The 22,433-nt window shown below is 41.8% G+C and overlaps 1 protein-coding gene across 2 annotated transcripts in view; it reads right to left on the reverse strand.

Moving 5' to 3' along the window:
• Nucleotides 1-22,433, reverse strand: part of CFAP54 (cilia and flagella associated protein 54) — a 111,240-nt gene that overhangs the window by 21,601 nt on the left and 67,206 nt on the right. For both annotated transcript variants that reach the window (XM_083462875.1, XM_083462874.1), the window contains 14 exons: nucleotides 21,315-21,484; nucleotides 19,052-19,279; nucleotides 16,733-16,956; nucleotides 16,492-16,624; nucleotides 15,291-15,378; nucleotides 12,941-13,093; nucleotides 12,290-12,487; nucleotides 11,834-11,921; nucleotides 9,207-9,413; nucleotides 8,078-8,144; nucleotides 6,423-6,605; nucleotides 5,752-5,838; nucleotides 2,698-2,820; nucleotides 1,738-1,791 (listed from right to left, as the gene is read on the reverse strand). In XM_083462875.1, coding sequence (XP_083319001.1) covers nucleotides 1,738-1,791; nucleotides 2,698-2,820; nucleotides 5,752-5,838; nucleotides 6,423-6,605; nucleotides 8,078-8,144; nucleotides 9,207-9,413; nucleotides 11,834-11,921; nucleotides 12,290-12,487; nucleotides 12,941-13,093; nucleotides 15,291-15,378; nucleotides 16,492-16,624; nucleotides 16,733-16,956; nucleotides 19,052-19,279; nucleotides 21,315-21,484 — 2,003 coding nt within the window. The remainder of the gene's footprint in view (nucleotides 1-1,737; nucleotides 1,792-2,697; nucleotides 2,821-5,751; nucleotides 5,839-6,422; nucleotides 6,606-8,077; nucleotides 8,145-9,206; nucleotides 9,414-11,833; nucleotides 11,922-12,289; nucleotides 12,488-12,940; nucleotides 13,094-15,290; nucleotides 15,379-16,491; nucleotides 16,625-16,732; nucleotides 16,957-19,051; nucleotides 19,280-21,314; nucleotides 21,485-22,433) is intronic.

Raw genomic sequence — 22,433 nt, forward strand, 5'->3', positions numbered from 1 at the left:
AAAATCAAATCAAAACTGCAACTACTACTGAACCAAACTACATTATCGTGACTCCCAGGTGTTGAAGTGCGAGTAGTGCTATAATGTACTATACAGATAGCAACATTGTTAAATATGTAACTCACCTATGGGGACATAACTACGCACTAGTGACAAACTGAACGTCCACAATATTAAAGTGACATTTAGCCAGTTACTTGACAAATTCTAAACTTGGTATCTCCCTCTTGAATTATACTGAGGATTCTTAAGCAGCAACAATCTTATAATCAATCCTCTAACTGTAATTTGGCGTGGTATGCCTTCCAATTCAGAAGTTGTCAGTGGAAACTTGCAACATGTGCTGCAACTTGCAACATGTGGTGCAACATTGCGATGTACAAGGGGAAAGATGCAAACCCAGAAGCCTCTGTGATGCATGGAACCCACTGAGTCAAATGCAGAACCTCATAGTGATAGCAGCATGAAAAGTTGCACTCATGACCTACACAAAATGACAGTACTCTCTAGCGTTTTGTGTAGCAATACAGAAGTCTCTGAAGTATCCTCTTAACCAACCAAGGTGGCAGTAAACTGGCAGGTAGCCTGAGTGTAAAGATGCCCAGAAAGAAGGCAGCACCCCTTCTCAGATTTCAAATCCAGCCTGACTGTGCCATTCTGCTACATTGTATATGATTCTAGGATGCCCTCTCATTTAACACTGGAAAGATTCAAGGTGCACAGGTATGTGAGAGTGGTGATGCCATTCCAAGGAGGGTCACTCCCAAACAGCTTGGCCAGGATATATCCAACTCCCTGGGCTAAATAAGTTGTCTTCAATAGCTTAGGCTGCAATCCTAACCATTTCTACTCAAAGGTTAAGTCCCACTGAATTCAATGGGGCTTACTCCCAAGTAAGTGGAGGAGCTAGGATTGCAGATTTAGAGCATAAAAGATCTGCAGGATCAGGTCTATCTAAGACAGTGTTCTTTGTTCACTATGTCTTTGGGAAACCCACAAGCACAGCACCACTCTCCCAATCATGATCTCCAGCAACTGTTATTTAGAAGTACAGTGGTGCCCCGCAAGACGAATGCCTCGCAAGACGAAAAACTCGCTAGACGAAAGGGTTTTTCGGTTTTGCGTTGCTTCGCTAGATGAATTCCCCTATGGGCTTGCTTCGCAAGATGAAAACGTCTTGCGCTTTTTTTTTAAAGCCGCTTGAAGAGGCGCAGTTGTGACGGACCGTGCTTCGCAAGACGAAAAACATTGCAAGACGAAAAGACTCGTGGAACGAATTATTTTCGTCTTGCGAGGCACCACTGTATGTCAATTGATACTAGAGGCAATATAGCCATCACGACTAGAAGCTATACTACCTTGCGCTCCATGAATTTGCCTAGTCCCCCTTTATTGCTGGCCTTTAGACTTCAGTTAAACTTATTCATTCCCCAGGGACCCAATATTTTTGAGTGTTCGACTTCAATATTTATAACAGTTGTGCTTTAGATTTATTGTCTTCATGATATTTTGAAGTGTTTTGTAATGGTGCTTCGTCCTGACTGGGACAAAGAGTGGCACAGAAATTGAATAAATAAATACACCATCCAAGTTGGTGGCAATCACTACATCTTGTGTTAGAACATATTTTCCTTTCCATATTATCTGCTGAAGGAACAAAGGAAAAAACTGAATGTGCACCAATTCAAGTTGAGTCTCAGTCCGGTGAATGAATCAGATACACAACCAACTTCTTACCTGTAGATTTGTATTTGTCAGGAGTGGTTGTGATGAATCAAAACTTGCAGAGACCTATATATATAAATATGAAGGCAACAGAGGAATCAAAGGGAACACAAAAAACACCGCAAAGGAAAAGCAGAAGGAAAAGCAGAAAATACTTTCTTTAAGTACAAGCTAGACATCTAACAAAAAGGGGAGAGCAGGGACGTGACGAGGACAAAATCTAGGGGTTCTGTACTAATTCTAGTCAATGCATTCTAATGGAGAAGGGGGGGTTGAGATGAGCAATTGCTGTAATTCCAATAAATCTATTGTTCTATTGTCTCTTCCTAGGGTTTCCTATTTTCCATTTTGTTTATTCTGCTTAATTAAAAGTTAAAGGACTATAATCCTAGTGAGCAATGACTAAACTGATTTGTCTTACTATTTGTCTGTGTGGCAACCATTCTTTAACAGGAGGTTTACTGGTAACTAGATTACAAGTGCTGATCTTTACAAGAAAGTATTAGGAGTTCAGGATGTCTCCTCCATGCCTTTCAGGACATGTTTGTGATAAGACTAGTATCAGGGTCAAGAAATATCATAATGGGGATCTATTTCATATTAAGTTATGCCAACCTTTACTCATTACATGATGTACAGTAATAAACCATAGAAAAAGTACAGACTGACACACACCTATTCACAACTATGCTTAGCAATCACATCATGATTTCTTTTGTGTTAGCTCTCCAACTGATTGTCACTATGGCAGATCCCTGGTTAAGGTTAAATAACCCTTTCATCCAGGGTGTGAAACTATTTTTAAAAGCTGGAAGAATCAAAAGCAAGCGAGACCAAGCCCTCCCCTAGAAAGGGAATCCTGGCAAGTCCTTTCTAAAAGACCCTGCAAAGAACTCACAGTGAACCTTAAGAGTAAGGGAGAATGTATTTCCTGACATATTAGGCTATGTTATCAAGTTTTTTAAAATTTACCGGGAGTCTTGGAACAAGCTTATAGATTGCAGGTAGCTTCCAGGGGACTTTCTCTCCACGGTTGAGAATGCATAGTTCATTGAAGGCATCAGAGTAAAATCCTAAATCTGTAAGTACTTTGATCTTTTTAAAGAAAAGGTTAGTATTACACTAAATGTCCACAATAGTGACAACTCTACATACAAAGATTTATACACAACCAAATCAGCTTTTGTGAGGGAAATGCTATAGCTTCCAGTGGGTTTACAGAGCCAGTAGTGCAATTCATTTTGTGAATTGCAGGGTTTGGATCTTAAATTTGTTCAGGGGCGCCGACTTATAAAAAATATTGGGGGGGCCCATACCGGGGTCCTGCCGCTGGTTCGCTCGGGTAGCCGGGAGAACGCAGTTCGAGGTGGCGGTGTTGGGGAGAGACCCTCGCTCAGGGCGCCACTAGACTTGGCAGCCGGCGGCCTATCTGGGGGGTTTTGGAGCGTATTTCGGCGGAGCGATTGGGGAGGAGGGGGCTTGTTGCCGGATTCTTCAGCTGAGCCGGAGATCCGCTGCTGGGGGTCCCTGGGCCGAGTTGTGAGCACGGCCTGCTGAAGGGAGATCCAGCCGATTGCGCAACGGGGACGGCCGGGGCTCTCCGGCTAGGGCGCGCGGCTGGCTGGCTGGCGAGGGAGCAGGTGGGGAGGAGGCGGGGGTCCTCACTCTCTTAGGAAATGCACCCGCGCGCCCGATTGCCACGAAGTCCGAAGGGTGCGTGTGTGGAATTAAAAAGCAAAAACGAGATACGGGCAGGGCAGGCAAAGAGTTTTCTGCAAGAGGATGGAGGGCAGGTTGAAGAGAAAATCACTCAGGATGAGACAGTCAAATCAGCCATGATAAAATGGGCTCAGGATATTGGGTATAACATCATGTTTGAGGACTGGGAAAGGTTATGGACCACCGGAATGAAATTCACGGCATGTAATGCCTTGAAGGAAAATATTATGAAAATGATTTATAGGTGGTACATGACCCCAGTCAAGCTTGCAAAAATATATCACCTGTCTGATAATAAATGTTGGAAATGTAAGGAGGCTGAAGGGACATTCTTTCACCTCTGGTGGACTTGTCCAAAAGTGAAGGCCTTCTGGGAAATGATCTATAATGAGTTAAAAAAGGTATTTAAGTATACCTTTCCCAAGAAACCAGAGGCCTTCCTCTTGGGCATTGTTGGCCAGAAAGTGTTAAAGAAGGATAGAACTTTCTTTATGTATGCAACTACAGCAGCAAGAATACTTATCGCAAAATATTGGAAGACACAAGATTTGCCCACACTGGAAGAGTGGCAGACGCAATTGATGGACTACATGGAACTGGCTGAAATGACTGGCAGAATCCGAGATTTGGGAGAAGAAACAACGGAAGAGGACTGGAAAAAATTTAAGGGCTATTTACAAAAACAATATAAGTTGTATGAATGTTAAAAATTTACATGATTCGGAAACTATAGCTTCAGCAATTAGATTTGGGAAACAGGAAATTATATTTTAAGTAAGAAAAGGTCAAAATCTAAGGTAATACTATGTTTAATTTAAGATATAAGTAACTGATGAAAAGTATGTTAAATTTAGAGGTATAGTATTTGAAAAGTACAAAATAAGGTACGAAACAAGGTAATAATTTGCTGATATCTTTATTATAAAGAATGCAGGGTAAGGGAGATGCGAGGAAGTCCAGTTAGTTATATAAAAAATGTGTTGAATGGTTGGTTTTCTTTTCTTCTTTTTCTTTTTTTCTTTTTCTTGTTCTTTTACTTTTTTCTTCAGTGTATGTTTCTAACTTTGTATTTGAAAACTTAATAAAATATTTATAAAAAAAGAAGAAGAGAAAATCCTTTCGCTTTTCTGGGGCGCAGGGAAGTCTCAGAGCCGGAGGTTGGGGAAGGGACCCCCTTTGCTCTGCCCTCTTCTCCCGTCTTAGATTTGCATGGGGGTCCCCGCCCGAGCTTGCCTGGCCACCGGGCCACACAAGGGCCGCGCTCTACGCGGCACACCTTGCTAGCCGCGCAGCTGTCCCCCGCGGCAGCGGAGCGGCCCTGTGCCGGTGCCCAGCCCCTCTGGGCGCCCGCTGCGCTGCCAATGGCAAGCGGGCGACGTCGCGGGCGGGGAAGGCGTCGCTTTCTTTCCCGATCCTGCATCCTCCCAGTCTTCCAGCCCTTTTTTGGGTTGGAAGCTCGTCTCGTTCGCCCTTCTCCTTTCTTCACCCTGCGCGCAATTTTCCTCCCTCGTCTCCCTCCTCATTTCTCCTTCCTTCCTTCCTTCCTGACTGACTGACTGACTGACGGGCTTGGGCTCGGGCTCGGGCTCCGGGTCGGGCTCGGGCTCGGGCTCGGGCTCGGGCTCCGGGTCGGGCTCAGGCTCGGGCTCGGGCTCGGGCTCGGGCTCGGGCTCCGAGTCGGGCTCGGGCTCAGGCTCGGGCTCGGGCAGCCACAGCGTCGGCGGTGTTGGCGATCGGCGGCGCGGGGGGATGGCCCTCCCGGGGGAGCCGGCGCTGCTCAATGGGGTTGCCAAGGAGATAGGCCAGCCGCCCCCCTCCCCCGGCCCGGCGCCCACCGCCGCCCAAGATTATTGGGGGGGCTGAGCCCCCCCAAACGAATTTTTGAGGGGGCTTGGGCCCCCTCAAGCCCCATGGAGTCGGCGCCTATGAATTTGTTATTGATGATGCAGTTCTTTTTCAAACTTGCATGTCTCCAGCTCTCAGAAGGAGAAGATGCTAGCTCTTTAACTGCATCAAGCTGTCCCTTCCATGTGATCTTGGGATTCCTATGTTACTGGAGACGTATGGGAAGAAGTCACACCACTCAGGTAGCATAAAAAAGGAAAAGGCCATTTGGGTTTTTTTCCTGTTTGAGGATAAAAAGTTGTTTCATTTCACCAAAAAACAGCTCATTTCCTCCAATTAGTTATAAATTATTATTCTCCAATGAAATAAATTCAGCAGTAGATAATAATTTAGTAACCAATTCACATTAAGCAATCTTTGAAAAACTGAATGTGTTGCTTAACTGTTATATTGTTACATTACCTTGAGAATTCTTGCTTCAATACTTTTAGCTGCATTGCGACAAATTTCAGAAACCAAGTATTGATACAATGTGAATAGTGGCAAAATCTGCAAAGACACCAGAGAATTCTATTAATATTTATTCATAGTTCATAAAACTTAATTGTATATAGCCAAAGGCTTTTGTAAGAGCTTTCAATCCATACATTGTAGCTTAGCAGATTCATAGTTATTAATTTATAGATCTGATTGTCACTTTTTTTACCTTCTCTTCCATACAAAATTATGTACAGTCCAAAAACATAAATAGCAATGTTAAAATCTGATTTAAAAATTCAAAAACATCGTTAATGAAATGGGGACAGTGGAGCCAGCAGAAAGTACATCCTGGGAGGTCCTGCATATGAGGGTCCCCTGCCCCCACCCCGGGCCAGTCAATAGCTTTTGTCTATGTGTGATTTTGCAGAAGTGTGCTGCCTCTGGAACAGAACCCTCATGTGAGATGCAATCATACTGTACTTCCAAGTAAACATTCATAGGATTAGGTATTCAACTAAACAAGCTTCATAACCTTATACACTGGCTTCATGCTCCTTGAGTAGTATAAAAGTGAAACTACAGACCACATTTATAACCCATTTCAACATTTAAATGAATTACAAATGTCTTATATATACTTTATGAGAACTTACTATTAGATTCTGCTTGTTACAATGCAATTCATATATAACGTAAGTCAGGCTTCCAACAACTGTTGCGACATCAGCTCTGTAGTAATCCGTGAATAGATCAATACCAGGAATTAATATATCTGTTTCATATTGTGCAAAGTCACAATCTGCTTTAGGATGTGGTAGTGAAACTCTAAAGAGGGACTGAAAATTATACAGTTATTAAAATCTTCCAAAGCTGTACAAAGGTTTATACCCATTAAAACCACATTAATTAATGTGTAGTGCTTCATATTAAAAAATTAAGATGTTAATATAGAATAAACATTTGTTTTATTGAGCCTAGAATAAGTGGGATCATTACATTGCACAAATACTGCATGGCCACATACAGGAATCTCTCTTGCTTATTAATTAAAGTTTTAATTTACTCTTACTATCTAGATCTGAAACCAGACATAAGTCTTAAGTGGCCTGTTGACTAGAACAAGAGTTCTCGAATGTTCTGCCTCCAGGAGTCATTTGAGAGGGCTCAGGCATACTGTGGTCCACTGGTCATAGGTGTGGAGCCACTCGCAAAATGAGTGGAAGAGTTAGACATAATCAATTGGCAGTGGCTGAAATAATTTCCAACTGAAAGATGGAAATTACAAATTGTTAGATTATTCCCTGCAGTGATTTCCTTGTAGCAGGCAGTTCTATCATTCATCTTTCCTTAAGCTTAGTGCATACGTTGGCTCTGGGGTTATCATGGCTCATCCTTCCCATTTTAAGCAGAATTTACCAAACCAGATACTCTTTCCTTTCTTTCCCTCCCTCCAACATTACATGCTACAGCCAACTCCTGCTCCCCAACATGCCTATGCAAGCAACAACACTTTCATGGAACTGATGCTGATGCTGGTGTCAGCCCAATCCAAAGACTACAGCAGGGTAGGGTAGGTGCGTCAGGAGATACTTGGCTAGCTACAGTGTTGAAAGACACCTGAAAATGGACTGAGGCCTACTTGGTGGTCCTTGCTTGGCTATAACTACCACCTTGAATCAAACAGTCTAGCTGGGATTTCCACTTCTGTCATGCCTTTTCATAGCTTATTTTGGGTTATGGCAGCTCAAGACACAGCCTCATCGTACTGAAACAGAACAACAGCAGACACAATATATGGCCTCTAGCTTCTGCAAAAGGGATAGTTTGCATATTTTGTGGGTGGGAGCAGGCTTCCCAAATTTCCTTTCTTCTTAGAAACAAAGGCAGACAGAAGCAGCAGTCAGTTTCATATTGCCAAAGCCCTTTTGGAGCATCCTTCAATCCCCACAGTTGGAATTCCTAGCTCAGCTGCTCTCCTTCATGGATCTCAGTAGACTTGGTTTATTTTAAGTTGTTGATCATCCAAGCAAGTCAGAAATCTGCCTATGAGCTTTCTAGATTTCAGGCCCTTCCTTGCTTCCTAGATTACCAGCAGCTTTCTTTCCTTCACTACCAGATGTTTCAGAACCCTATTTTTGGTGGATTAACCCACTAAAGAGATTGTTCTGCAAACCAAGCTAGTGAGAGGCTTTCACACACTATCACAGGTATTATTGCCAGAACCATTATCTACTTATTGAGAGTGAAAATCTCAAAAACAACTTTTATCAGTTATTAGACAAGATACAAATTAAAACATATTGTTTACCTTGAAGAGAATGGCGGATAAAATGCAAGCTTTGGTTCTTAATTTCACATCATACAACAATATGTACCTATGTGCAGAAGCAAAAGGGGGGGGGGAGAACACTGTGACTGCTTTAATGTAACCAAAATTTTGAACTTATTTCTACCTGAAAACAAAACCCTTCATGTTTACGTATTATATCAGACAATGATATAATGATCAGCAAGTACATTTTTCTACTTATATGCTTTGTGTATGATAAGTAAGATCTCTGAATGCATCACACATATATTTAAGGGGAACATTTGACTCATAATAGACTTGTAGTTATGCCTCAGATTCATGTTAAGGGTAGAAGAACTGGGGTAGAGAGGGATCACTGAGAAAGGGTGCTGCAGCATATCTGGGCTTCCTGGCAGTAGAGTCACTGCCACTTACTTGAAGGGAGAGGGAAAGGGGGTGAGGTGATGGGGAGGTCAGGCTTATTTGAGCATATTGCCAAAGCCAATCCAGCACTTCTGCTGATGCTCTCCTGGAGTGTGTGCAGAGCATATACCTCCTCCCTCCCTTCCTGCCCTCTAGGTAAATGTTCTGGTATTTTTATCCCACCCTTACTTTCAGGGTGGTACACGGGAGTATAATTTGTGTGGCTATATGTTTCAACTTGTTATTTTATATTAAATATTTTATATTTTTCTGGAAATACATATTAAATTCAAATGATAATAAAAAACCGACATGAAATTACAGGCAACTCCTGCTTTAGGCACATGCAAATGATACGCGATCATGCACACAAGCATGGCGTCAAACCTGGAAGCAGCCCCCAAATGTCATAAAAACATTATGAAAAGGGGAGGGGTGGGGCGGAGCTGGGCAAAGCGGGCTTATGCAGGTTTCACCAACATGTGTGGGGGTCTGGAATGGAACCCCTACACAAAATGAAGATTGCCTCTACAAGGTAACTTGGATAAAGATGCAGTATGAATACAAACTTAGACAGCGTGTTTGAATGATTTATTTATCAGTATTTCTGATAGGCACTTTTTAAAAAAGAACTTCATTAACAATAAGAAGTATTCTATCCTTTATTATATACGCATGAATTATTCTAGGATCAGTGGATGAGAAGGTTTCATTATATACTCACTGAGCTATTTTAGCTGCTAAGATTGCTCCTTGTAAGCAACCCCAAATTCCACCCCGAGAAACAAATTTCTCACAGTAACCTTGAGAGCTATTTGCCAAGTTGCCAGTGGCATTCTCTGACAAGCCATCTAACTCGTGCCAGTGATTAAGTGCATCAGCTATTTTCAGGACTCCATCAAGGCCTTGACACCAGCATTTGAAAGCAGCTCTGAAAAACATTTAAAAATATCCAATGTTTCACTGACATTTATTAAAATGCAAGATAATGAAAATATTTTATTTGGCATCACACCCTCAAGCGCAGATGTAACAGGTTAATGAAATGCAGTGCAAACTGCAAAAACTGGAAAATCAAACACAAGAGGCATATTTTTTTCCAGTCACTCTTCCTATACCTTGGTCTGCAACTTAACAAACAAAAAAAAGAAATCTAAGGAGGGGGACACACACACACACACACACACTATCCACCTAGTGGTGCAGCAATAAAACTGCTGGTGTGTTTGCAAAGCTAAGCAGGGTCTGGTATGGTTTGAAATTGGATGGGTACCACATGTTGAGATTGTGAAATGCAGGAGATTGAACTAGACGGCCCTCAAGGTCCCTGCCAACTCCATGATGTCTGTGTTTTTTAAGTGACATGGCCAGGAAACCCAGGCACATAAATGCCCCACATCAATCAGAGGTGTCATTGCCTCCCAGAAATAGTAAAATTGGCACGTGAATACATGATTCCCCTCTCTTTTTCAGAAACAGTGGGACAATCTACACAGGGATGCTGAAAAGCAGTTGCTTCCCAGGTAGGAACTAAGGAAACCTACACAAATTCCAAAGCAAATGCAATTCATCATGCCCATTATGAAGGCTGGAAGGGGCTATAGCTGGAAGAGATCTGATTGCCCTGCAGTGTTGCTTACACTGAATATTTCAGGTCAGGCTCAGAATGGGATAAAGGTATTGTCCATTGATTAATCCCGACACTTGGGCTCTGGAAGTAGTATAGAACAATCTTGCAGTGTAGGCCATTGTCAAATCCTGTTGCAAGGAAGAGGACTGTGCTGAGCAAGGATGCTTTATAGGAGGCCTGCAATGTTGTATACAGTAAATACTGTAAGACAGATGCCCTCCACACCTCTCAGGTTGCAGCAAATATTAATCTACTTAAACTGCACACACAGAGACATTTTCCCAGGCCAAATCCAGCACTCAACTGCATACAGAAGCCTCGCACCCCGCTGACATGCATGCAAACCACTTGCACTTTTAAAAGTACAGTCCCAGCTGCCTGATGTGTAGTTTTCCATTTCCTAGTGAAAGGTCAGCAGCGTGGGTTGCTGACTCCACCTAGTGATCCACAGGCAGGCAGCAGCTTTTTGGGAGTCAGGACTTCCAACAGGCATTCAGGTCATGGACTCGCCAAGCTTGACAGCCGGGAGTGTAAGGGCAGAAAGAAAACATACCACCTTCCAATGTCAATGTGACTTGTGCTAATAACAAGAATCCTGCAGCCAACCCAACTAGGGCAGGGTCTGCTGACCTTTCATTAGGAAATGGAAAAGTACACTTCAAGCAGGTGCAACTGTATCCCCCCCCCCAAAAAAAAAAATTTCCAGTGAAAGATCAGCAGAGTGGGATGCTAACCTTCCTAAGGTGTGAGTGCTGCTGCAGGACCACCTGCCAAATGCCGAATCCAAAGCATCCTGGCGATAATGCCTGGTGAAGGTACTGGGTGCTGCCCAAGTAGCTGCCTGGCAGAGGGTGGGAGATTAAAAAACAGCTACCGAGTGAAGGGAACCAGAGGGGAATGTGCCCATGGGGAAGGAGGACTATTACTAATTCCCTACGACAGAAGAGGAAAGGTTTAGAAGAAATTCAGAGAGAAGTAACTGAAAGATGAGCAAGAGCGATAATGACTGGCTGCACTTCAACCAGAGGCAGGAGCAGAACTGGCTGCATGCTGGCAATCCTGCCTCCCCAAAGGTTGCTCCCTGCCTTCTGGCCACTCTGCTGACCTTCCACTGGAAATGGGGAAATGTTAAAACTAAAACCAAATGAACATTAAGACCTAAATTAAAGTAGGGACACTTTCCTTCAAAGCTAACTTTTGTGTTTTGTTTTTTTCAGTTCATACAATCACATTTTATTTAGTTATTGTAAAAAACAACAACCCTGTTTATCACAATTTCATTTAAAAATATCAAAGCTGTTTATAGCAATTAAAATCACATAAAAATAAAAACCGATCACTAGCTGACTTATTATGTAAAATGTTTTTCTTGTTTTCCTCTGAAATACCCACTTGACTCAAGCAACCACATGTGCAGTTGCAGGTTGGGATTGAAGTACCTGCTCCAAGTGCTTCCTATCAGAAGGTGGAAAGAACAGCTGTAAAGCCCTTCACCACTCTTAACCAGGGATTCCCACAAAATTTATGATGCAAACGCAAGCAAAGCATATGTCAGTAACACTGGCACACACTTAAACATACAACCTTGTCTCAATCAAAACTATAGTATCTGCAGGCCCCTAGACTTCAGTTAGCAGCCTTTAGCTATGTTTTAGCTAATTATGCATTAAAACTGAAAATTTAAGGACAGTTTCATTTTATATCTGTTGCACTATAAATACCTTTTGTTTCCTGTATAAAAGTGAATATTTCCGAGTTCACTGAAAGCCTGCACCATGAGGTCTTGCTGATTATTTTTTTGAAGAGCCTCTGTTTTTCATTGGTTGAAGGATAATTTTAAAAAATAAAAATAGAAATATTAATACACACTTAATATATTTATGTAAATCAACTTATATGAATTAGGAAATAAATCATTATCCTAAATAATATTATTCATTTATTTCACTTATGAATCCCCATAAAAATCCCGAAGCCATTTAACAATAAATCAGGGGATGGGGAGCTAACTCAGGATCTCAGCCAAAGATCTTTTCTACAGTAGAAAAAAGCATATGGGTACAGAAGAAACTTTCATGGGGTGGACTATATGGCACCAAAATTTGTGGGCACATACTTGTAAGCATATATCTGTACATATATATTTGTAAGGGAGGCAAAACAAATTATAATCTTACCAAGAGTTTGCTCATATGAAGAGATGACTACTGACAGTTTTGACCGGGGAATGGAGTTGCCTTGAACCAAACTAATGCTAGTAAAATTTTCATTAGAAAAATCAGGTGGTTCTGGCTGATATGTGAACTCAGCCCCCATCATAAATTCCACTTTTCCATGTGAAGATGCCTTCCATCTTGTGTCTACTCTTCCACACTCTAGGTTAGAAAAGTGATTAATATACTGAATATACTCTATCCAAAAGATTTTGATTCTGGTGGCAATTAATTGTAGAAAAAGATTAATTTCAAAGGTAATGCTCTGTAATTCCGGGGGGGGGGGTTGCTTATTTACACTTCCTAGCCAACACGAAGATTGGCTGCAAATACTGAATCTGTATAAATTCTACAAACACAGAATTAAAATTAATTTGCCAAAGATATTCACATTTAAGGCTGGTGCAGATGTAAGAGAACAATGGTCCTCAACTAAGATAACCATGTAGTGGTTATATCACCAAACTCATAACTTCTCGTATGAATATAAAAAGCATCTGCATTAATAATTACCTTCTTTTTCACACTAAGCTTTCCAGTATTTGACTTCTTAAAGTAGATCAATTGTACACACAATCTTGTTGTTAACCAACAGATGTTATAGCAATTACTCACCTTGTGTGTGAGCAAGAAATAATGCAAGCAATTTCCTGCTATATTTAATAGATCTACTGTGGTATTTTGCTTTTTCCAGGCTTTCACTGAAACACTGCAGTGCATCTGACACATCCAGAGGAACAGAAACCAGTGCTCTTCCTTGATCCGCATCTTAATTGAAGCAATAAATACATTAAAACCTAAATATGGATCTTTCCTTTCTTATACAGCAAAGGTTTTAAATGCTTCAATGATTTTGTTTCACATTTGACAACATCGGTCTAAAACAGACAACAAACACAATTTGCTTTAACACTGGTGAAAGGGTACAACTTACCGTATTTTTTGCTCTATAAGACTCACTTTTTCCCTCCTAAAAAGTAAGGGGAAATGTATGTGAGTCTTATGGAGCGAATGCAGGCTGCACAGCTATCCCAGAAGCCAGAACAGCAAGAGGGATTTCTGCTTTCACTGCACAGCGATCCCTCTTGCTGTTAGGCTTCTGAGATTCAGAATATTTTTTTTCTTGTTTTCCTCCTCCAAAAACTAGGTGCGTCTTGTGGTTTGGTGCGTCTTATAGAGCGAAAAATTTCCTCGAATCCAAAGAGAGGTATGTCAGGCCTTGGCCCAACTCCAAGACAGGCCACAGCTGAAGAGTCTTATTCGAGTACAGGCAGGCCAAAGACCAAAGGTGTCATGCTGACATGATTGAAGGCTAAAATTTGTAGATCAAGCATAAAATAGGGACAAGGAGTTTGTGACACAGTTTGCATATAGCGCTATGCCTAACCATGGCTTGGTGTGAATGAGATTCTGAAATAAATGATCATAGCTGCAGCACTCCTCTCCCAGTCCTGCTGATGCTACACATACAGGGCTCAGCCATGGTTTGTCTTAGCTTAATGGCTAAACCCAATTTAATGGTATGTCTTTCTCAGACAAATTTCAAGCAGTTAACCCTAGAACAATCCTTGGTTCCAGCTGATGGTTTGTCTGGAGTGAGGAAAACCACAAGCCTGGGTTTGGACATAACACCAAGCCAAGCCATGGCTTAGTCATGGGTAGCATGGCAGCAGAAGGACCAGGAAAGGAGCAAAGTGACTGCCATAGTTTAGCTTAGTAATAATGTGAATGGGCACTGTGTGGTTACTCAATGCGATGAGTTGTACAGATTGAGGACCTAAGTCTGGATCAACATTTCGTGTCAAGACCCCAAGGCCTCCCCTTTATGTTGAATAATAACACGTTAGGTTAATGGGCAAAATTTAGGCCACAACTTTATTGGTTACAGAATGTGAGCGATATTGGCTTAGACATTGGAATTGAACTGACTCTATCTGACTCCTGCCTGCCTGCAGGAAGTCTCACAAGGCTTAACCACCAGTAGGGGGAGCTTGTTGATGCACATCAACTGGAAGCTCCCCCTAGAGTCACCGGAAGGTCGTGCCATGGCCCTAGCCTCCACCCGGGCTTCGGACAGGAACCACGACCACCAGATTCCTTTAACAGAATACCCTTTAGTATGGAGGGGCAGGTGATGGCCACACACACACACACACCCCAAACAAGGTTTTACCAATACCTAACTGCCACTCAAGCCGGAACAAGAGGGCGATCCGCTTACCGCGCTGCGGTTTAAAAGGGGTAAACCACACCCCACAGACGACTGGATTGGCCGGCCGGGGGCCATGATCCGACCACAACACCATCCCACTTGGAAGTGGGACTGCTTTACAGAACACCACCAAGGCCCCTTTTGGTCCTCAGATCAGAATGAGTGACTAAGGAAAAGTATCCTTCCTAGCACTACAGTACAAAAAAGATCCAGCTAGTAACCCCATTGGCCAACCAGCTGTCCCAGAGGTTTAGCAAGGGAGGAGCCAGGGCTTCTTGCCTGAATCCCCAGTTTAGGTCCCTTGGCATCTATCAAGACCAATCCCAGCTCCACCATATTAATAGCAACTTGTGCCTCTACACCACTTGTTTTCCTCCACATCAGCAAAATAAAACCATATCATTCAAAACGTTAACTAGGGTGAGGTGAAGGGCTCCTTTGAAATTGGATCAGCAAGAGCTGCAGCAAAATACACAAATTCTAATTCAGAAGGGAAAAGAACGGAAGTAGACTCATCTGCCTCTTCAATGAAAGGTCCCTGCAGCTCCATCAAAAAATCGAGATCCAGTATCACAGGAAAACAGAACAGAATATGGTAAATATCCTCTTTCTCACAGAAATGGCTGGCTGCATGTGACTGAGGCATGGCCTATTTAGACATAGCATAAAAATATTGCCATAGTACTCCAAAAGGACATGAACAGAAAACCTTCTGAAGATAAAAAGGACTTATATATCAGTATGTGCTCTGACCTTTACTATCAAATCCATCCTCATCAGTTGTTTCATTACATTTGGCAGCAGCATGCAGCTTTATCGCAACAAAGTCTCTACAGCGCACCTAAGAGAAAAATGTTTTCCACACTGTAACATCTATTGGCAATGTTTTCAAAATAATGTGACTAAACTCAGATTTTTATGTCAATATTTGGTTACCTAAAACTTTGTTTCTGAAAATTCCTTGCAGAGAAATAATTTAGATGTGCAAACAATCAAAACTAATGTTCACCATCTTTAACTGATATGCTTCAAAATGAGGGCCTGTGCACTAGTACCCATTGTGGTGCCCTTGAAATGGTGTTCGCTCTCCCATCAACATTGACCGTGATGGCTTAGGCTGATGGGAATTTCTGTCCAAAAGCATCTAGAGGTCACCAGGTTGGATACTATTGCTACAGAACAATGTAAGAATATTACCCAGGCCTTTGGCTAACTAAATAAACTATTACCTTTTAAACTGTGTCTGTTGGGGAGGAGGAGATTTGTTTTTTGCTATGTTATGCATTTTTGTGTTTTTATATTGTAAACTAAGGGACGCAGGTGGCACTGGGGTTAAACCACAGCGCCTAGGGCTTGCTGATCAGCAGGTCTGCAGAATCCCTGCGACAGGGTGAGCTCCTGTTGCTCAATCCCAGCTCCTGCCAACCTAGCAGTTTGAAAGCACGAAGTGCAAGTAGATAAATAGGTACCAGTCCGGCGGGAAGGTAAACAATGTTTCCATGAGCTGCTCTGGTTCGCCAGAAGTGGCTTAGTCATGCTGGCCACATGACCCAGAAGCTGTATGCCGGCTCCCTCAGCCAATAAAGCGAGATGAGTGCCGCAACCCCAGAGTAGTCCGCGACAGGACCTAATGGTCAGGGGTCCCTTTACCTTTTATATTGTAAACAACCCTGTGGTCCTCAGATGAAGGGCAGTATAGAAAATTATTTCCTACCTATCCTCCACCATAAAGTCACATATCTTTGCCCTGGTCTTCCACACCCGAGATGTATATATTGGGGACCCATCGTATTTTTGGTGACGGTGTTTTTTTGTTTTTTAATGTTGTATTTTAAATTGTTGCAGACCCCCACTCCCTCCTGGAACTTTAGAATGAAGGGGCATGTGGAAATGTTGTCTGCCTCCAAGTTATTCACATGTAGGACTCAAAGTAAGCACATCTAAAACATTTCACCTTGCGTCCAGTATCAGTAACAAGATATTTGAATTTAGGGTGTGCGCTAGTAGAGTCACGGACTTGTGCTCTTTCCTGTAGTTGTCTCTGAGCATATACCACCAGTGGAATCAATTGCTCTGTATACCTCTCACTAGAAAAATCAGATAGATTTCAAAATTAAAAACTGCTAACGTTTTATTTCTTAAAAAAAAAAACACACAACATTTTTCCCTTCAAAAAGAGCACATATGTTACTTACTGTGTAATTGTGTTGAACTGCATGGCTATGTATACTAGTGATTCCCACTTCTTCAAAAAAAACAGAAGCTCAATAGTTCGCAGAACCAAATTACGTACTCCTTGCAAATCAACAACACAGATATCATCAAATGGATATTCAAATGAAAAGTTAGAACCGCCTTCATCTTGAGCTATGCCGCCTACACAACTTGGAACACAGAAATCCCCTTCAGCTTCAACAATCTATAAATTCAAAACGGAGAGTAGTAAAGCAAGAATTCCAAATAGCTTTTATCAAGTCCCAGTTTCAGATATTCAGGCCACACACGTCAGGTGCTGGGTTCTTTTGTGGTTCATGAATGTTCTGCAAATGAGCCAGGCTTTTCTTATCCTCAAAAATCTATTCAACTAACCTTTCTGGATATGGAACATCAGAGGTGGTCAATGCGGTATCCTCCAGATGTTCTTGGGCTACAACTCCCATCAGCCCTAGCCAGTGTGGCCAGCGGTCAGGGATGGGACTTATAGCCCAACAACATCTGGAGGGCACAACATTGAATACTCCTGTGCTTGTTTCCCCAATGCTGCACAGCTGCACCATTTGTTTGTTTATTCATTTTGTTTATAACACCCCTCCTCCAAAAGGCACTCTGGGCAGCAAAATACAAGAGATAAAACATTTTAAAAATCTTGTATTCTGTTGTCTGATGTAGAGAAGTATATATCCTTTAGAATATCCAATTTTATTACTAAGGCTCTACAAATCCAATTTTATTACTAAGGCTCTACAAATTCATTTAACAAAATTTAAAGGAAGTATGGGAAATGATTTATCCCATAAAAAGGTTGGGGAGTAGAAATGTACTATTAGTAGCAGCATTGTTGTTGTTATTTTTATGCGTGTAATGGCTGTTTGCGAAAACTGAACTGAATCTTAATAACAATTCCAATGCAGCTGTAGACTGGGAAAGACCTCAACTCAACAGTCTTGTTTAAGGAGGAAGTCTTCAGTAGATGCCAAAAACACAACACAGACACCACCAAACTGATATTCAAGGAAATTCTGAAGGGTAGTTGACACAACACTAACGGCCTGATTTCTACATTGTGCAGAACTGACCTCCTGATAAGATGTGTGCAGAAGGTCCTCACCTGCAGAGAGCGCAATCAATTTGTTATATAAGGGATGAGATGATCTTTCAAGTTTTACACTTACACAAGTACACACACCATTTATTACGGTGGACGATGAAGTCTTTGGGTTTGGAGTGGGCTATTCCTCTCCCACCTAATAAATCTACTATTCAGGTAAGACCTATCCTTCTTAATATCCCAAACAACATTGTTTCCAATTCATCGTAATACAACACTCAGAAATTTTATATCATTTTAGAAAACAGAAGTTGAAAAATACCAATGTGTGATTTGAATTATGTGCTTGTTCTTGTTTTTATTTTGTATTTTTGTTTTGTGAATTGCCCTGGCATCTGCGGATGAAGGGTGGTATACAAATAATAAACAACAACAACAACATGTGATGACCACAATTTGAACGTATGATTAAAGCAAGCAAGTCTAACCCAAAGTACAAGCCACAGGAAGTGACCCATCAACCCCTTTAGCTCTATCTTCCAATCTGATTGGAAGATAAAGCATTTTCCTTGCTTTTTAGAGAGTGATCTGTCTGCTCTTTAGAGATAAAGAAGAGGCAGAAATATATTTTATCTGCAATCCTGGTGCTAAGCGCCACAGTGCTAAGATTGGAAATAAAGTCCTTAGCCTGCTCTTTAAAAGGCAGCATTTCTACCTCTAGAATAAATAGAATGACCTCTGCAGCATTTTCAGCCACGCCCACCCCAGCGCTGGAATGAGAGTGCTGAAAATGGTGTGTGGGTGTGTGTAGGTGTCTTTATGCACGAGTGTATTACGAGTAGTGATTTCATGTCTGGTGAGTTTGTGCAATGTATGTGTATACTGTATGTATGGTGAATGTGTGAATGTGCAAATGTAGCAAGTATGAGTGAGTGGTCTTTATGTATGTATGTGCAATATGTGTATGCACACATATAAACCGACCACATCAACCACTGGGATGCAGACCTCAAAGGGGTGGCTATCCATCAATGTGCCCCCCCAAAGATTAGCTAGTCCTGTTTAATGTTTGCGTTTTTAGAAGCCATATTGTAATATAAATTGTACACTGGATAGTAGCTGAAAGGTTTAAATAAGACAAGAACAAAGAAGAAATTCCTTTAGTAAAAATACATTTTTTTGCTGCTTGTAAATCAGAAACAAAGCTGAATACAGTATGCAGACAACCTCAATAAAATATATTTACCTTAACAGAATCAGTAGCCTGCAGATCAACCACCATATCAAGCAACATATCTGATGCCATGAAATATGGCAGCCAAATGGTGTCATGAAACAACTCCTTGGTAATAGGAAATGGTGCATGAAAAGATTGTGAATGTCTAATAATTGACTGCGCTTCCTGGGTATAGGTCCAAAGGTCTCGGCACACATTCTGAAGCAACGTCCAGTGGCCACCACGGTAGGCTAGTACCTGGATGGTAAAGTGTTAGATACAAGTCTGATGAGTGAAGCATGGAGATTTCTCAGTGATGTCAGCATTAAAACACAAACCATTTTCTTAAAACTGAGTCCCCAAAAATGGAGGGGGCCCTCTATACATTGGGGTGTCTTATAGACGGAAAAATACGGTAACTACTTCTTCATTCTTACTTTTCAATAGAAAAAAGGATACAAACTTCCCTCTACAGTGGTACCTCAGGTTAAGTACTTAATTCGTTCCGGAGGTCTGTACTTAACCTGAAACTGTTCTTAACCTGAAGCACCATTTTAGCTAATGGGGCCTCCTGCTGCTGCCGCGCCGCCGGAGCACGATTTCTGTTCTTATCCTGAAGCAAATTTCTTAACCTGAAGCACTATTTCTGGCTTAGCGGAGTCTGTAACCTGAAGCGTATGTAACCTGAAGTGTATGTAACCTGAGGTACCACTGTATAGCATGCAGACTACCCCACTGAATTCTCAGGCAGCTGAGAACACAAAAATATCCAAGTCATACACAGGAAAATAACTGAGAGGAGGGAGGTTGGCTATTGCTGGAAAGAAATGACAGAAAATAAAAGGAAATAAATAAGAGAGAGCAAAGGAGTGCATGTTACCCTTCTATAGCCAAGCAGCCAGACAGTGATTAAAACTACAGCTTTCTGATCATCTTTGTCAGCCATTTCAAGATATATTCATAAAACCTGTTCATATTTTACTGGTGTTTTTCCACTTGTACATTCCCTAGCTATAATTTCTAACATATTTCCATGCTGCTGATCTAATGCATGTGAAGTGGTGACATTCATTATGAATGCGGCTTCACTTTGTGCAACATAATCATTACAGAAATGAGGTTCTGAGCCTACATGGTATTAGGCTGTGCTCAGTAGAACAGCATGTGCTTAGGGAGCTGGACAAGTCCCTTCTAAGTAGAGGTTTGGGCTTTATAGCACTGTGTGCTGTGCTCCCTGAGGGAGCCATTCAGAAAACACAGCACAATCCAATATAAGATTGCATTTACCATATTATTTATGGATGCATTCACTTAGTTAAAGCAAAAGGCAACAAAGTTCTACCTACTGCAAAGTAATTCTGGTGTTGCCTTTTAAAAGGTTTTCGTAAATACAATAAAAGAAACCAAGAAAAGGAATTCTTCTGATTCCTATTTTAGAAAGTATGCACCAGGTAGTACTTCCAGCTAGGAAAAAGCTCCTGCTGGTCTGAAAGCTGGCATCTAGGCAACAGGCTACCCAGAAACTCATTATTGGCCTTCCACTTTCTCTAGCGTGAAAATGCTTAGGAGTGTTCTCTGTGTTTGCTAAGGGGCTTCTTGCTGTCTTTCTGACTTCTACCAGAGATATGTGGGATATGTACAATGCTACAAGCCCCCCCCCTTAAAGATGGTGGCCACTAGCCACAGTTCTGGACAGGACTGCCACCCAGGACCACAGTTATTGTTTGCACATCACGGAAAAATGTTCATTGTTATGTCAAAATTGTGTTTCCCCTGCTGGAATATGAAAAGGAGGTTGGGGTATTCATGGCTGTTTTCGCCGAAGTACTTGAGGAAGGATCAAATGGTTTTTGAAGTTCTAGTGGGACTCCCTCACTGTTTCAGCAATAAGACGGGGGGGAAATGTGTGCAAAGGATTATGTGTCACGTAACGAACACTCTCCTCCATGAATTGTTAGGAAAAGAAAAGAGGTAAAATATAAATTAGAGCTAAAAAGTCTTCTCTTGGAGGATTCTTGTCCTAACTGACACAAGGAGTGGGTTAAGAAGCAAAGATGTGACAAAAGTGAGTGAATGAGAGAAGGGCTGCTGCCAAGCTTTCTCAGACACCTGCTTTAAAGGGTTAGGAAGACCTAGATGATCTGAGCTCTTTCTGCTAGACTACCCTACTGAGATCTGGAATAGAAGAAGAAGTTAATAGAAGTACAAGAAACAAATGTTTGTATCACCTATTGAAACTGGTAGAGACATTTTAATACAATAACATAAACACATTAATCCAAGAAGACATTACCGCCGCTCTTCTAAAATGTAGAAAGATTTTAACAAAATGCTCCAGCAAAGATGAATAAGATTGCGCTTTTTCACGTTCTTTTACGGTAACATATCCCTGAGGTAGTCCCTGAGGTCGCGGGGTGTCTTTTTCATCCGGCTTAATGTTGTGATCAGAAAAATACAATGGATCTAAAAACAAACAACATTTGAGTTAAATTGAGGACACATTTTCAAAGACATCAGAATGAGTAATAATAGTTTCCAGATCTGTTAATAAGATGGGCTGCAGGGACTCAACGGTCTTTTGCCAGTACCTTAACCCTTAAGTAGGCCCCAATCCCTACTCCTCAGAAGACCATGTTTAGACATTGCCTGGAGGCTCCCCACCTGTGTTAAAAGAAGCACGATGTGGTCCTCTTAACTGTATGCCTGATGGGACGGAAGGAGAACAGCTACAGGGCCTCAACCTCAATGAAAAATGGGGAAACATGGAGCCTCCTTCCTCCACAGGAAAGACATAGAAGCTCTGGACCCATGTCTGTGGAGACCAACAGCCCATAAACCAGTCACCCCAAAAGAGGAGGCCTATATAAAAACTGTACCTACTGTTGAGAGCAACCTGGGACATGGTGGAAACTGGCTTGCAAAGCCATTGGTTCATCTAGGTCAGTGCTGTTTGGTGACTGGCAGCAACTCTCCAGCACTCTCCCAGCCCTGCCTGGAGATACCAAATACTGAACCTGAGACCTTCTGCATCTAAAGCAGATGCTCTTCCACTGAGCTACAGACCTCTCTCTATTTACACACTGTGAGAAGTAATCTTTCTTCTCCATAGTTATATTGACTGGTTAATACTGAAGGAACAGTTGCAGTTTTATTGTAAATATACAAGAAAGAAACATGCTCGAGAACCTTCTGGAATGTATATAAATAAACACTACAAAGGATTTGATTTTAATCAGCACATCTATAATTCAATGAATCACACAAGTTTGGAATGAGTAGACTCTATCATGACCTTGGATCAGGACTCATTGGGGGCTGAGGCCTCTGGCACGTGGAACGCTGTGAAGAGACAGATTCACTTCCCGGTCCATGCTGTGTGGGCCTGCAGGCACCAGAGACCACATCCCTTCAT

Source organism: Podarcis liolepis (genome assembly GCF_965112155.1).
Source record: "Podarcis liolepis genome assembly, chromosome: 10".
Lineage (NCBI taxonomy): Eukaryota > Metazoa > Chordata > Lepidosauria > Squamata > Lacertidae > Podarcis > Podarcis liolepis.